Source organism: Petromyzon marinus, chromosome 59 (genome assembly GCF_048934315.1).
Source record: "Petromyzon marinus isolate PM22_M1 ecotype Great Lakes invasive population chromosome 59, UKy_Petmar_22M1.pri1.0, whole genome shotgun sequence".
NCBI lineage: Eukaryota > Metazoa > Chordata > Hyperoartia > Petromyzontiformes > Petromyzontidae > Petromyzon > Petromyzon marinus.
Genome location: NC_133725.1, coordinates 6,957,556 through 6,972,785, shown reverse-complemented (window position 1 = coordinate 6,972,785; position 15,230 = coordinate 6,957,556). Strand labels below are relative to the sequence as shown.

The window sequence follows — 15,230 nt, the reverse complement described above, 5'->3', positions numbered from 1 at the left end:
AACTTGGGATCGCCAGGTTCGTGGAATCTCCGCTTCGTTCACCGTGTCACCCACGGGCGTCTCCGCTCCTTCACCGTATCGCCCACGCGCATCTCCGTTTGTTTACCGTGTCGCCCATGCGCATCTCCCCTCGTTCACGGTGTTCGTGCGATGTCAGTGGCATAGCTCGGCTCGGCTCCTGCGGTGACAAAACCGCCTGGCCGCTCTCTGAGCTGTGGCCCTGGTACAGCCCTGGTATGGCTCAGTTGCGCCAGTGGAGAAGAGGTACCGCGGAGTGGCGAGGGCGGACACGTGGTTGTGTGCGAGTCACCTTTGAGGTTGTGGTGAGGTTGATGCTGCAGTACTCCTGTCTGAACACGTCAGCGGGTGTGATCGAGATACTTGACGGAACCCAGAATTCGCTGGGACATGTCTTCACGCATATCTGAAAAGGACAAAGCGTAGACCCCGTTTCAGCCATTGCAAAATATATATGTATGTTTTGTTATTCATAAAATTGTAATGAGCACAGTTGTTTGCCTGGGAAAGCCTCACTTGAGTCCCAAGAATATATTTTTTTTTAAGTTAGGGGGAGATGATGCTTGCTGTTGCTGCGTCATTCCAGCATTGTTGGTATGTTTGGCCAATACCGGTTACACTCTGCGGTCTTATTTGGCTATGGAAGGAAGCCGGAGATGCCCAGAGGAATTCCCGTGCAGAACACGTAAAGAACATACAGTCTTACACGCACTCGCATACTCACAGACTCACACTTACATGCTCAAGACTCTGCAGAACAGAGGGGGGGGGGAGATAATACAAACGCCGCACAGAAAGGACGACTGAGTTGGGGAATCGAACCCAGGCCCCTGCTTGCTGTGAGGAGCGAGCGTTACCACCGCATCACGACCATCCCGATGTCGCGATTCACAGCACACACGATGATCCAGCTATACAGTGAGGGAAAAAAGTATTTGATCCCCTGCTGATTTTGTACCTTTGCCCACTGACAAAGAAATGATCAGTCTATCATTTTAATGGTAGGTTTATTTGAACAGTGAGAGACAGAATAACAACAAAATCCAGAAAAACGCATGTCAAAAATGTTATAAATTGATTTGCATTTTAATGAGGGAAATAAATATTTGACCCTCTCTAAATAAGAAAGATTTCTGGCTTCCAGGTGTCTTTTATACAGGTAACGAGCTGAGATTAGGAGCACACTCATAAAGAGAGTGCTCCTAATCTCAGCTTGTTACCTGTATAAAAGACACCTGTCCACAGAAGCAATCAATCAGATTACAAACTCTCCACCATGGCGAAGACCAAAGAGCTCAATGATGTCAGGGACAAGATTGTAGACCTACACAAGGCTGGAATGGGCTACAAGACCATTGCCAAGCAGCTTGGTGAGAAGGTGACAACAGCTGGTGAGATTATTCGCAAATGTCAGAAACACAAAATAACTGTCAATCTCCCTCGGCCTGGGGCTCCATGCAAGATCTCACCTCGTGGAGTTGCAATGATCATGATAACGGTGAGGAATCAGCCCAGAACTACACGGTAGGATCTTGTCAATGATCTCAAGGCAACTGGGACCATAGTCACCAAGAAAACAATTGGTAACACACTACCCCGTGAAGGACTGAAACCCTGCAGCGCCCGCAAGGTCCCCCTGCTCAAGAAAGCGCATATACATGCCCGTCTGAAGTTTGCCAATGAACATCTGAATGATTCAGAGGACAACTGGGTGAAAGTGTTGTGGTCAGATGAGACCAAAATGGAGCGCTTTGGCATCAACTCAACTCGCCGTGTTTGGAGGAGGAATGCTGCCTATGACCCCAAGAACACCATCCCCACCGTCAAACATGGAGGTGGAAACATTATGCTTTGGGGGTGTTTTTCTGCTAAGGGGGCAGGACAACTTCACCGCATCAAAGGGACGATGGACGGGGCAATGTACCGTCAAATCTTGGGTGAGAACCTCCTTCCCTCAGCCAGGGCATTGAAAATGGGTCGTGGTTGGGTATTCCAGCATGACAATGACCCAAAACACACGGCCAAGGCAACAAAGGAGTGACTCAATAAGAAGCACATTAAGGTCCTGGAGTGGCCTAGCCAGTCTCCAGACCTTAATCCCATCGAAAATCTGTGGAGGGAGCTGAAGGTTTGAGTTGCTAAACGTCAGCCTCGAAACCTTAATGACTTGGAGAAGATCTGCAAAGAGGAGTGGGACAAAATCCCTCCTGAGATGTGTGCAAACCTGGTGGCCAACTATAAGAAACGTCTGACCTCTGTGATTGCCAACAAGGGTTTTGACACCAAGTACTAAGACATGTTTTGCAGAGGGGTCAAATACTTATTTCCCTCATTAAAATGCAAATCAACTTATAACATTTTATACATGCGTTTTTCTGGATTTTTTTGTTGTTATTCTGTCTCTCACTGTTCAAATAAACCTACCATTAAAATTATAGACTGATCATTTGTCAGTGGGCAAACGTACAAAATCAGCAGGGGATCAAATACTTTTTTCCCTCACTGTATGTGTGCTGACCTCATTTCGTGCCCTACGTAGCAACCGTGCTAATCGGAGGTGCGGGTTGAAGGCCAACAAACTAAACACAAACACAGTTTCCCTTCGTGAACTGTGTTCGTGTGGTCTTGTTTTTGTGATGTTATTCTTCCAGTTTGAAAGTTTGCCAAAGGGTTCCTCCATCTAAATTCGTTCACTCTTATCCTCGAAAGACGTATACAGCAGCGTCTTACTTCAAGGCGCTTTACAAACATTACAAAAGTTGTACTTAAGATGATCGTGGTTCAAATAACGAGTGGGGTTGCTATTAAAAGTGGCGGTGTAGCTATGGTGACAGGAGGGCAGCTGGGAGCGTTAAGAAGGTACTGATAGTTGAGGTAGTGATAGGGGTTGGGGTAGTGATAGGGGTTGGGGTAGCGATAGGGGTAGTAATAGGGGTAATGATAGAGGTAGGGGTAGTGATAGAGGTTGGGGTGGTGATAGGGGTTGGGGTAGTGATAGGGGTTGGGGTAGTGAAAGGGGTAGTGATAGGGTTTGGGGAAGTGATAGGGGTTGGGGTAGTGATAGGGGTAGTGATAGGGGTTCGGGTGGTGATAGGGGTTGGGGTAGTGATAGGGGTTGGGGTAGTGATAGGGGTTGGGATAGTGATAGGGGTTGGGGTAGTGATAGGGGTTGGGGTAGTGATAGGGGTTGGGGTAGTGATAGGGGTTGGCGTAGTGATAGGGGTTGGGATAGTGATAGGGGTTGGGGGTAGTGGTAGGGGTTGGGGTAGTGATAGGGGTTGGGGTAGTGATAGGGGCTGGAGTAGTGATAGGGGTAGTGATAGGGGTAGTGATAAGGGTTGGGGTAGTGATAGGGGTTGGGGTAGTGATAGGGGTTGGGATAGTGAAAGGGGTAGTGATAGGGTTTGGGGAAGTGATAGGGGTTGGGGTAGTGATAGGGGTAGTGATAGAGGTTTGGGTGGTGATAGGGGTTGGGGTAGTGATAGGGGTTGGGGTAGTGATAATTGTTGGGGTAGTGATAGGGGTAGTGCTAAGGGTTAGGGAAGTGATAGGGGTTACGGTAGTGATAGGGGTAGTGTTAGGGGTTGGGGTAGGTGTTGGGGAATAATAAACCTACCATTAAAATTATAGACTGATCATTTCTTTGTCAGTGGGCAAACGTACAAAATCAGCAGGGGATGAAATACTTTTTCCCCCTCACTGTAGGTGACGCACGAGGATGCGCTCCTGATTGCTAGACTGAGCCCATGGAAAAAATATACCTGGGAAGCACGGTCGCGGTGACGTCACGGGGGGGGGAGGTGACGTCACAATGTATGACGTCTCAGTGGGGTGACATCACTCACGGGGGGTGGGTGGGGGGGGGCGACATCACAGGGCGGTGAAATCACAGGGGGGTGATGTCACAGTGCGGTTGCGTCACAGGGTCTTGTTATCGCATGGCGGGGACGTCACATGGCCGGTGACGTCACGGGGCAGCGACGTCACATGGGGGTGACGTAACGGGGGGGGGGGGGTGACGTCACAATGTGTGACGTCTCAATGTGTGACGTCTCAGTGGGGTGACATCACTCACGGGGGGTGGGTGGGGGGGGGCGACATCACAGGGCGGTGAAATCACAGGGGGGTGATGTCACAGTGCGGTTGCGTCACAGGGTCTTGTTATCGCATGGCGGGGACGTCACATGGCCGGTGACGTCACGGGGCAGCGACGTCACATGGGGGTGACGTAACGGGGGGGGGGGGGTGACGTCACAATGTGTGACGTCTCAATGTGTGACGTCTCAGTGGGGTGACATCACTCACGGGGGGGTGGGTGGGGGGGGGGCGACATCACAGGGCGGTGAAATCACAGGGGGGTGATGTCACAGTGCGGTTGCGTCACAGGGTCTTGTTATCGCATGGCGGGGACGTCACATGGCCGGTGACGTCACGGGGCAGCGACGTCACATGGGGGTGACGGGACGGGGTGGGGGGGGGGGGGGAAGCCCTCGTCACCTGCGTGGTGGGACACTGCATGGTGAGGGTGACTGCGCTCGTCGCACACTTGAGGATGTCCATGTAGAAGAGGTACGGCTTGTCACTGCACGAGGACACGCGGGGGGTGGAGACGCGCGGGGTGGAGGTACGGAGGCGGCGGGCGGTGAGAGATGCGGTGGGGTGTGGAGGGGGGTGGGGAGAGAGACGGAGGAGACGCAGGGCGAATTAGCGACGGGGCACGAGGCGCTGTGCTCAAGCCGAGGGGGCCGGACACCCGACAAACGTGCGGGGTCACTGTTCACGTTGCGGAGAAAAGACTGTTGGGGGTGCCGCGTGACGCCGCCCGCCCGGCTGCTCGTCTCCTTCGACCGACCTCATGGGGCCGATGCCGCAGAAGCGGCCGGCGCTGTCGACGGGGTACAGGACCTTCCGCGGGTCGCCGTTCAGCCAGGCTGGTGGGGGGGGGGGGTCACAACAAAGACGCCGGTAAGTGGTGACGATGTGGGGGGGGAGGGTCACAACAAAGACGCCGGTAATTGGTGACGATGTGGGGGGGGAGGTCACAACAAAGACGCCGGTAATTGGTGACGATGTGGGGGGGGGGGGTCACAACAAAGACGCCGGTAATTGGTGACGATGTGGGGGGGGAGGTCACAACAAAGACGCCGGTAATTGGTGACGATGTGGGGGGGGGTCACAACAAAGACGCCGGTAATTGGTGACGATGTGGGAGGGAGGGGGGGTCACAACAAAGACGCCGGTAATTGGTGACGATGTGGGGGGGGGGGGAGTCACAACAAAGACGCCGGTAATTGGTGACGATGTGGGGGGGGGTCACAACAAAGACGCCGGTAATTGGTGACGATGTGGGGGGGGAGGTCACAACAAAGACGCCGGTAATTGGTGACGATGTGGGGGGGGAGGTCACAACAAAGACGCCGGTAATTGGTGACGATGTGGGGGGGGGTCACAACAAAGACGCCGGTAATTGGTGACGATGTGGGAGGGAGGGGGGGGTCACAACAAAGACGCCGGTAATTGGTGACGATGTGGGGGGGGGTCACAACAATGACGCCGGTAATTGGTGGCAATGTGGGGGGTCACAACAAAGACGCCGGTAATTGGTGACGATGTGGGGGGGGAGGTCACAACAAAGACGCCGGTAATTGGTGACGATGTGGGGGGGAGGTCACAACAAAGACGCCGGTAATTGGTGACGATACGGGGGGGAGGTCACAACAAAGACGCCGGTAATTGGTGACAATGTGGGGGGGAGGGTCACAACAAAGACGCCGGTAATTGGTGACGATGTGGGGGGGGAGGTCACAACAAAGACGCCGGTAATTGGTGACGATGTGGGGGGGGGGGTCACAACAAAGACGCCGGTAATTGGTGACGATGTGGGGGGGGAGGTCACAACAAAGACGCCGGTAATTGGTGACGATGTGGGGGTGGGTCACAACAAAGACGCCGGTAATTGGTGACGATGTGGGGGGGAGGGTCACAACAAAGACGCCGGTAATTGGTGACGATGTGGGGGGGGAGGTCACAACAAAGACGCCGGTAATTGGTGACGATGTGGGAGGTCACAAAAAAGACGCCGGTAATTGGTGACGATGTGGGGGGGGGTCACAACAAAGACGCCGGTAATTGGTGACGATGTGGGGGGGGGGGTCACAACAAAGACGCCGGTAATTGGTGACGATGTGTGGGGGGGGTCACAACAAAGACGCCGGTAATTGGTGACGATGTGGGGGGGGGGGTCACAACAAAGACGCCGGTAATTGGTGACGATGTGGGGGGGGGGGGTCACAACAAAGACGCCGGTAATTGGTGACGATGTGGGGGTGGGTCACAACAAAGACGCCGGTAATTGGTGACGATGTGGGGGGAGGTCACAACAAAGACGCCGGTAATTGGTGACGATGTGGGGGGAGGTCACAACAAAGACGCCGGTAATTGGTGACGATGTGGGGGGAGGTCACAACAAAGACGCCGGTAATTGGTGACGATGTGGGGGGAGGTCACAACAAAGACGCCGGTAATTGGTGACGATGTGTGGGGGGGGGAGGTCACAACAAAGACGCCGGTAATTGGTGACGATGTGGGGGGGTCACAACAAAGACGCCGGTAATTGGTGACGATGTGGGGGGGGGGGGGGTCACAACAAAGACGCCGGTAAGTGGTGACGATGTGGGGGGTCACAACAAAGACGCCGGTAATTGGTGACGATGTGGGGGGGGGTCACAACAAAGACGCCGGTAATTGGTGACGATGTGGGGGGGGAGGTCACAACAAAGACGCCGGTAATTGGTGACGATGTGGGGGGGGAGGTCACAACAAAGACGCCGGTAATTGGTGACGATGTGGGGGGGGAGGTCACAACAAAGACGCCGGTAATTGGTGACGATGTGGGGGGGGAGGTCACAACAAAGACGCCGGTAATTGGTGACGATGTGGGGGGGGAGGTCACAACAAAGGCGCCGGTAATTGGTGACGATGTGGGGGGGGGGGGTTACAACAAAGACGCCGGTAATTGGTGACGATGTGGGGGGGGTTTCACAACAAAGACGCCGGTAATTGGTGACGATGTGGGGGGGGAGGTCACAACAAAGATGCCGGTAATTGGTGACGATGTGGGGGGGGGGGGGGTTACAACAAAGACGCCGGTAATTGGTGACGATGTGGGGGGAGGTCACAACAAAGACGCCGGTAATTGGTGACGATGTGGGGGGGGGGTTTCACAACAAAGACGCCGGTAATTGGTGACGATGTGGGGGGGGAGGTCACAACAAAGACGCCGGTAATTGGTGACGATGTGGGGGGGGAGGTCACAATAAAGACGCCGGTAATTGGTGACGATGTGGGGGGGGAGGTCACAACAAAGACGCCGGTAATTGGTGACGATGTGGGGGGGGAGGTCACAACAAAGACGCCGGTAATTGGTGACGATGTGGGGGGGTCACAACAAAGACGCCGGTAATTGGTGACGATGTGGGGGGGGGGGGGTCACAACAAAGACGCCGGTAAGTGGTGACGATGTGGGGGGTCACAACAAAGACGCCGGTAATTGGTGACGATGTGGGGGGGGGTCACAACAAAGACGCCGGTAATTGGTGACGATGTGGGGGGGGAGGTCACAACAAAGACGCCGGTAATTGGTGACGATGTGGGGGGGGAGGTCACAACAAAGACGCCGGTAATTGGTGACGATGTGGGGGGGGAGGTCACAACAAAGACGCCGGTAATTGGTGACAATGTGGGGGGGAGGTCACAACAAAGACGCCGGTAATTGGTGACGATGTGGGGGGGGAGGTCACAACAAAGACGCCGGTAATTGGTGACGATGTGGGGGGGGAGGGCACAACAAAGGCGCCGGTAATTGGTGACGATGTGGGGGGGGGGGGTTACAACAAAGACGCCGGTAATTGGTGACGATGTGGGGGGGGTTTCACAACAAAGACGCCGGTAATTGGTGACGATGTGGGGGGGGAGGTCACAACAAAGATGCCGGTAATTGGTGACGATGTGGGGGGGGGGGGTTACAACAAAGACGCCGGTAATTGGTGACGATGTGGGGGGGGCGGTCACAACAAAGACAGCGCATGGCGGCACGGCAAACCAGTAATTGGCGACAATGACGACGACGATGGAGATGATGAACTAAAATAACTAAAACTATTTTATTTTATTACCAGGTGAGGCTCCACTGAGCTATGTGAGCTCTTTTTCAGAAGCGACCAGCCTGGCTATCACAAAATGATAGCCCAACGGAGTGGGCTTATCATCGTGCGGACATTTAGAGCGGCCAAATGCTATTAAACGCGCGGCGTTGATTTTAAATCTGGACGGGCACAAACCGGAGGACCCGGCGAAAAATAATCAACGCGGCCACGGGGAGAGAGAGACACACAAACTCCAAATATAGAGCAGGTGTCAGGGTCGAGATCGAACCCACGACCTCCTGCATACCAGGCAAGGTAATTAACATCTCGCCACCATGTCTCCCATAATCATCATCATCTTCTTCATGATGATGATGAAGATGATGAGGAAGATATATAATGAGCAGTAGAAATAACCCTACTCAATGAGTGGATGTATATTCATGGGCTCGTATGGCAATCACAAGTGATTATGTTCGGAAGATTGATGAGGACGATGATGTTAGTGACTCTTGCCAGATGATGATGACAATGACGACGTTGGTACAGGCATTGGTAATGATGGTGATAGTGACGATGATGATGATTACTGATGGTAGAGGCGATTGTAATGATGCTGACGATGATGATGATAATGACTCATGATACGGGCGATAGCAATAATGGTGATAGTGATGATGATTGTGATGATAATTACTGATGGTACAAGCGAAGGTAATGATGGTGATAATGATGACGATGATGATAACGATGATGACGATGATGATTACAATGATGGCAATGAGAAGACCAAAGGTTATAGAGACTCACCCAAAATACCAACGATGATGTAGCCGGCGATAACGAGGATGAAGAGGACACAGCAGATGATGTCCGTGCATCCCCTAGTGCAAAGACAAAGGCGGATGTGCTCATCGATAGAGTGCATGGGGTGTTAACCGGGGCGGCCACTTGGGCTCGAACCGCGAAGAAGAAAACGCGTCACTCATTGTCCACGTAATCCACGGGCATCTACCCAACCACACACCCACCCACCCAACCAACTACCCACCCACCCAACCACCCACCCACCCACCCAACCACCCACCCACCCAACCACACACCCACCCACCCAACCAACTACCCACCCACCCAACCAACTACCCACCCACCCAACCACCCACCCACCCAACCACACACCCACCCACCCAACCAACTACCCACCCACCCAACCAACTACCCACCCACCCAACCACCCACCCACCCACCCATCCACCCACCCAACCACACACCCACCCAACCAACTACCCACCCACCCAACCACCCACCCACCCAACCACCCATCCACCCAACTACACACCCACCAATCTACACATCCACCAATCTACACATCCACCAAACTACACACCCACCCTCCAACCCACTTACCCACCCTCCAAACCCATCTACCCACACACCCACGCCCAAATACACCTACCCACCCAACCACCCACCCACCCACCCACCAACGCACCCACCCACTCAACTACACACACACCCAGGCCCAAATGCACCTACCCACCCACCCACCAACCCATCCACCCAGGCGCCCGGCTATTTGTTTTGCAAAACCACAGTTCCCGGCATCAGTTTTGCCTAAACAAGTGCTAGGGGGCGATATGGCGTCACCCTCGTCGCATACCAGCAGCGTTTCAATCTTCATGTTTCTCTCTTCCTTGTTTGAGGGGGGGGGGGGGGGGGGTAGGCTACGAGGCAACGTCGTGTTTGCTGTGACGATGTCCGTGTGTGTGTGTGCGTGCGTGTGCAGTGGGGAGCGGTGGTGTAGCGGTTAGCGCTACCATGCGCCATGAACTTGTCAACCCGGGTTCGATTCCCGCTCACGGCCAACACCACCTGTGACGATTGTCTGAACCGGTCCGGGGCATCCCCTAGGTCGACTCAGCCTCAAATGAGTACCTGGTGCTGTGTGTAAACATCGTCACTGGGGAGACAAAGGCGGCCGGGCGTGGTGTTGGCCACCCATCCCTCTCGTGTGCCGTGCCGGCTTTTATAGGTGCTACTCGCTAACAGCACTTGCCCCTACAGCCTGTTAAGGCTACACGGGGGGGGGGGTGTCTTTGCCTTGGTCTTTGTCGTGCGCGTGTTCATGTTGAGGAGCGCAACTGGCGTTGGCTGCGCTCCCCGCGTCTCCGCGCAAATGCAAGCGTGCATCTTGTCCGTGTTCGTGGCACCCTCACCATCACCGTCACTAACATCGCGGTCTTTCCACTGCTGGATGAAGGGCGGTAAGATACACGCGGTGACGACGACGCCTCCCTAACCCGCACGTCCGCCCGCGATGTTTTGGTTCAGCGTGCTTGATCGGTGTCTCTCGCTGGGGTTACCGGGGTTCCGTGTGTCACGGCAGGCTGACAAAAGAGCGTCCAAAAGTAGACGGCGGGCCGCGGCACGCACGCACGAATCATCTGTTGAATCAGCTGAGCGCCTCTACTGCAGTGAGCGACTCGTGAGTAGGTCGATTCATCGATTCGCCCTTCGTCGCTCCGTCGCGTCGCTCGCGTCATTCGCCCACCTGCCATCGGCCAGCCGCCTCCGTGTCACTCTGCTATCGCTACTAGCGCGCCGGCGAACTTTGCCGTGGGCTCGGTGCGAGATTTGGCGCTGGGGTACCAACGCCGGCACCGCTTCCGATAGGCGCTCACTAACACCGCCTGCCCTGCACGTTCTGTAGAGGCAGCAACAGAGGGAGGGGGAGGGGTCGTGTCGGAGGGCACACACGTGTTGCGTGAACTCACCTTTTCGAAACCGGACCTTTGAAACTGGGGTCATGTTTGTTTGGCTCTCCTGAACAAAACAAAAACACACACAATCACCATCATCATCGTCGTCAGTCGTCAGTCATCAATCACTGTGTGGTCATCATTAGTCTTTGATCGTGTCTTGATTGCCATCAACGTCAACATCACAGTGGAACACCCACGGACATTCATAATAAACGCCATCTGTTCGCTTACTCATTCATCCGCTCGCTCACGCACTCATCTGCTAACTCATTCATCCGCTCACTCACTCACTCATCCGCTCAATCGCTCACGCACCCACTCACCCACTGGTGGATAAATTTACCGCATCATCTGACCATCAACAGAAGGACGATACGCACATCGCTTTCATGAACAGAAAGTTAAGACGCGAACCACAGTAGGAGTGCGATTGTTGCCACACAACCTTCTCCTCCTCCTCCTTTCGCGTTAATTCATGGCGGCGGTTTAAAGATGGCATTGTTAGATGTTGCTATCCACTCAACTGTCTGATCGGACGCAGAGGGGATCTCGTCCGTTCCTCCTTTAAAGGTGTGAAGACGGCAGTGGCTGGTGTACGGTGCTGATGTACGGTGCTGGTGTACGGCGCTGGTGTACGGCGCTGGTGTACGGCGCTGGTCGACGGCTTTGGGATTGGTGGCCGCACAAATCGCGGGCCGCCTAATCCGTCCATGTGCCCATTTGTAAATCTGGTGGCTGCATCGGCCATGCCCGATCCCTGATGCGGTTGATGCTCGAGAACATTTGGCGATGCGTGTAAAGCGCTCGGAGCTGCCCCGGCATGCAGGAATGCAGCGGTTTATCAAACACACAATCGTGATGATGACCATGACGATGATTATCATTATTTTCTATGAGTTCTCCAGTTCTATGCATACTGAACTCGTTTCGCACTGTACGCTGCCAAGCGCACGAATCGGAGAAGCGGGGGAAGGTCAACAAACTAAAACACAAAAAGCAGTTCTCAAGGAAATGAGTTTGTCAATCTGCATGATGATTTAAAAGTGCGTCGCTTCCAGTGGCTTCCAAATACCGTAAGGAAGAGACGCGCAGAGACCCACAGAGATGCTCGTATAGAACCACAGAGACCCATAGAGACCCATAAAGACCCATAGTCATGGGCATATGTTGAACTTCTTTCGCGCCGTACGTAGCCAACAACGCTTGTCGGAGGCGCGATGGGGAAGGACAACAAACCATGGGTCTCTGTGAGTCCATGGGTCTTCTGCGTGAGTCTATGTATCTGTGCACACATGTTGAACTTCTTTCGCACCGTACGTAGCCAACCGCGCTAGTCGAAGGTGCGAGAACAACAAAGTAAACACAACAACAACAAGCTGGTCCCCCCCCCTCTCCCCATACGTAGAGAACACGAGAGAGAGGAACTCTCCATTGGCTACAGCTGCACCGCTGAGACTCGGCGAGGTGGAGGAGGGGAGGGAAGGGAGGGAGGGAGGGGAGGGGGAGAGGGAGGGAGGGAGGGAGGGGGAGGGGTGAGGGAGGGAGGGAGGGAGGGGGAGGGAGGGAGGGAGGGGGGGAGGGAGGGGAGGGGTGAGGGAGGGAGGTATTCTCTTTACTCTTCGGCTTCGAATTACGATGAAATTCTCACCGCTGTGAAATGCAACTCGACGCCACGGGCCGTTTGGGCTAAACCAGAAAGTTATTTTTAAGTCCAGAACATCGTGAGCAGTACGGACAACAGCAAAAGAGAAAAGGATTTAAATTACCCCCCCAACGTCACTGCAATGGGTGGAGGAGGGAGCGATGATAAAAAAAAATACAAAGATCTCCGCCTTCCCCTCCGGTGCAGCCTGAACAAAATGTTGGGGCGAGTGTTGCGATAGGGGGGGGGGGGGGGGGTGTTGTGGCCAGCTACACAGCCCGCCCGGCCGCCTTTGTCTCCCGAATGGCGACGTTCACGCCTCGCGCAGAGTCGACCTAGGGGAGAGGGCCCAGGAATGGCGCGGGCTGCAGATCATCGTCGCGCACCGCATCCGCACCGGAACCCCCAGGTAGATATCGTCGGTGCCAGCTCTCCGCGTCTCCGACCTGCGAGCCTCCCCGGCACCTCGTCGCCGTCGTCTATAAATAAATAAATAATACCTACCCCCCCACCTCCCTCCCACCCCCCTCCCACCACCTCATTACCGACAATCCATGTACGAGGCCTTCATCCAACCAGTTGGCTGCCCAATATCCCGTGAATCGTGAGACGCTGCGGAAAGTGAGAACCACCACCACCATCACCACCACCATCACCCACCCCCCCCCCCCCCGGCCGCTGCCGAGGTCAGGAACGTTTTGGAAGCAAAGACTGGCGACGATTTAGAAACGGGGGAAATCCCACTCGCGAAATCGGTTTCTTCTAAGTTTTGGGTTTATCTGATTTGTTGGCCGGATGATGGTGCCGCTATAGTAGCCGGTTTGCCGGGCTACGTATAAGGATCGCCGCCGTGGCTAGGAGATGTTAACTACCTCGCCTGGTATGCAGGAGGTCGTGGGCTCGATCCCAGACCCTGACGCTGGCTGCATATTTGGAGTTTGCGGTGTGTCTCTCTCTCTTCCCCATGGTGAGATGTTAACTACCTCGCCTGGTATGCAGGAGGTCGTGGGTTCGATCTGACGCCTCCTGTATATTTAGATTTGGCGTGCCCCCCCCCCCCTCTCTCTCTCTCTCTCTCCTCGTGCCGAGTCAACATCTCAGCACGGCCAGAGGAAACTCAGAGACACGTCGAGATACACAGAGACGCATAGAGACTTAGAGACGCACAGGGACTCATAGAGATGCAATAAGGACGAGCGACGGTGGTGCAACTGTGGCTGTGCAAACCATCGCTGCGGACCGCACAGCAAACCCACGTTGGGAGTCTGCGCTCCTTTCACAGAGGAGGAAAAACAGCGAAACGACACGAACGGTCTCTGCCCGCGTGGTGCGGCACCGCTTGCGCAGCGCGCGTGCGTTTGTTTTGAACTTCTTATTACGGGAGCCAACAAACGATGGGTCTTCTCTGTGTTGAGTCTGTGGGTCTCTGCGTGAGTCTATGTACCTGTGTGTATGTTGAACTTCTTTCGCAAAGGACGTAGCCAACCACGCTAATCGGAGGTGCGGCCACGTCCTGGGGTTTAGTGGCACGGCGATGTTGACCCACCCCCCCCCCCCCCCCCCGCGGCGTACAATCGCGACTTGCGTGTCACGGAGGTGCCGGGCCGTCCGGCGCGCATCCCCGCCGAAACAAATTCTTGACTTTTTGAAATTATTTCCTGTACAGGCAGGTGTCACCCCCCTCCCCCCCCCCCCCCCCCCACGGCGATACACGAAGACCCCCCCCCTCCCCCCGCTGCACCCACCTCCCCCAGGTGCTCTGCATCAGCGGTTAAATATGTTCTGAGCTGCCCCAGTCGCAGGGGGTTGGGGGTGGTCACACCCTGGCTGGCAGCGGCGTCGTCACGTGCATTCCTCACCAATCTTTCCGTCCGGCAATCAAATTATTTAAGTTGGGTGGCAGGGTGGGGGCCGTGGGGTCGGGTGAGGGTGTTGAAGTCGGGGGGGGGGGTGGTGGTTAGGGGGGTGATGGTCACTCCGTCGTGTGCCACAGCGCCATCATTCATAGGTGCTGCTACTCCCTAACAGCACTTGCCCCAACAGTCTGTTACAGGCTATACGGGGGGTCTTTGGCATTTGCATGTCATATCCACACCGCCCTATTTCTACAGGGGTTTCTTCCGAGGCCCCTGGTATTTGGCAAACCTCCCAAAAACGAAAACTTACCACCTGCAGTTTCCCTATCCCATGGATAGACTTGGCCCCTGCCATACCAATGTAGAATGTCCACCAATAGCGGGCTCATCCCTGCCCTAGAAATGTGGAATTTCCACCAATGTCTCGGGGCTGCAAACGGGAGACACGCGCAGCCTCTTCCATACTCATCAGAGCATGAAATCATTTCGATGACGCTCCAAGCTGCTCGTGACAAATATAGTTGATTTAAATACACCCACAACCCGTATGACGATGCTGATGATGATCAATAACAACAAGGATGCAATACATAACGCGCACACGGCATTTCACATGCGCGCCGTCAAGGACCGTGACTCTGGGCACGGTCGAGGCGAGCGAGCGAGCTGCCGTGGTCGTCGCTGAGAGAGAGGAGGCCGGGGGAGATAGCGAGCACGAGCGGGAGTGAACGCTGCTACTGCCGCCTATTTCTGTTGTCGTGTCGGGTCCAAGCGTAGCAGCGAGGACGAATATTTTGCTGGGTTTTTT

General features: G+C 54.8%; 1 protein-coding gene across 2 annotated transcripts in view; it reads right to left on the bottom strand.

The window, feature by feature from the left end:
* LOC116955321 (choline transporter-like protein 4) overlaps positions 1-15,230 on the bottom strand; it is a 69,488-nt gene that overhangs the window by 35,806 nt on the left and 18,452 nt on the right. For both annotated transcript variants that reach the window (XM_032976339.2, XM_032976340.2), the window contains 5 exons: positions 10,937-10,985; positions 8,973-9,046; positions 4,871-4,949; positions 4,516-4,600; positions 311-424 (listed from right to left, as the gene is read on the bottom strand). In XM_032976339.2, coding sequence (XP_032832230.1) covers positions 311-424; positions 4,516-4,600; positions 4,871-4,949; positions 8,973-9,046; positions 10,937-10,985 — 401 coding nt within the window. The remainder of the gene's footprint in view (positions 1-310; positions 425-4,515; positions 4,601-4,870; positions 4,950-8,972; positions 9,047-10,936; positions 10,986-15,230) is intronic.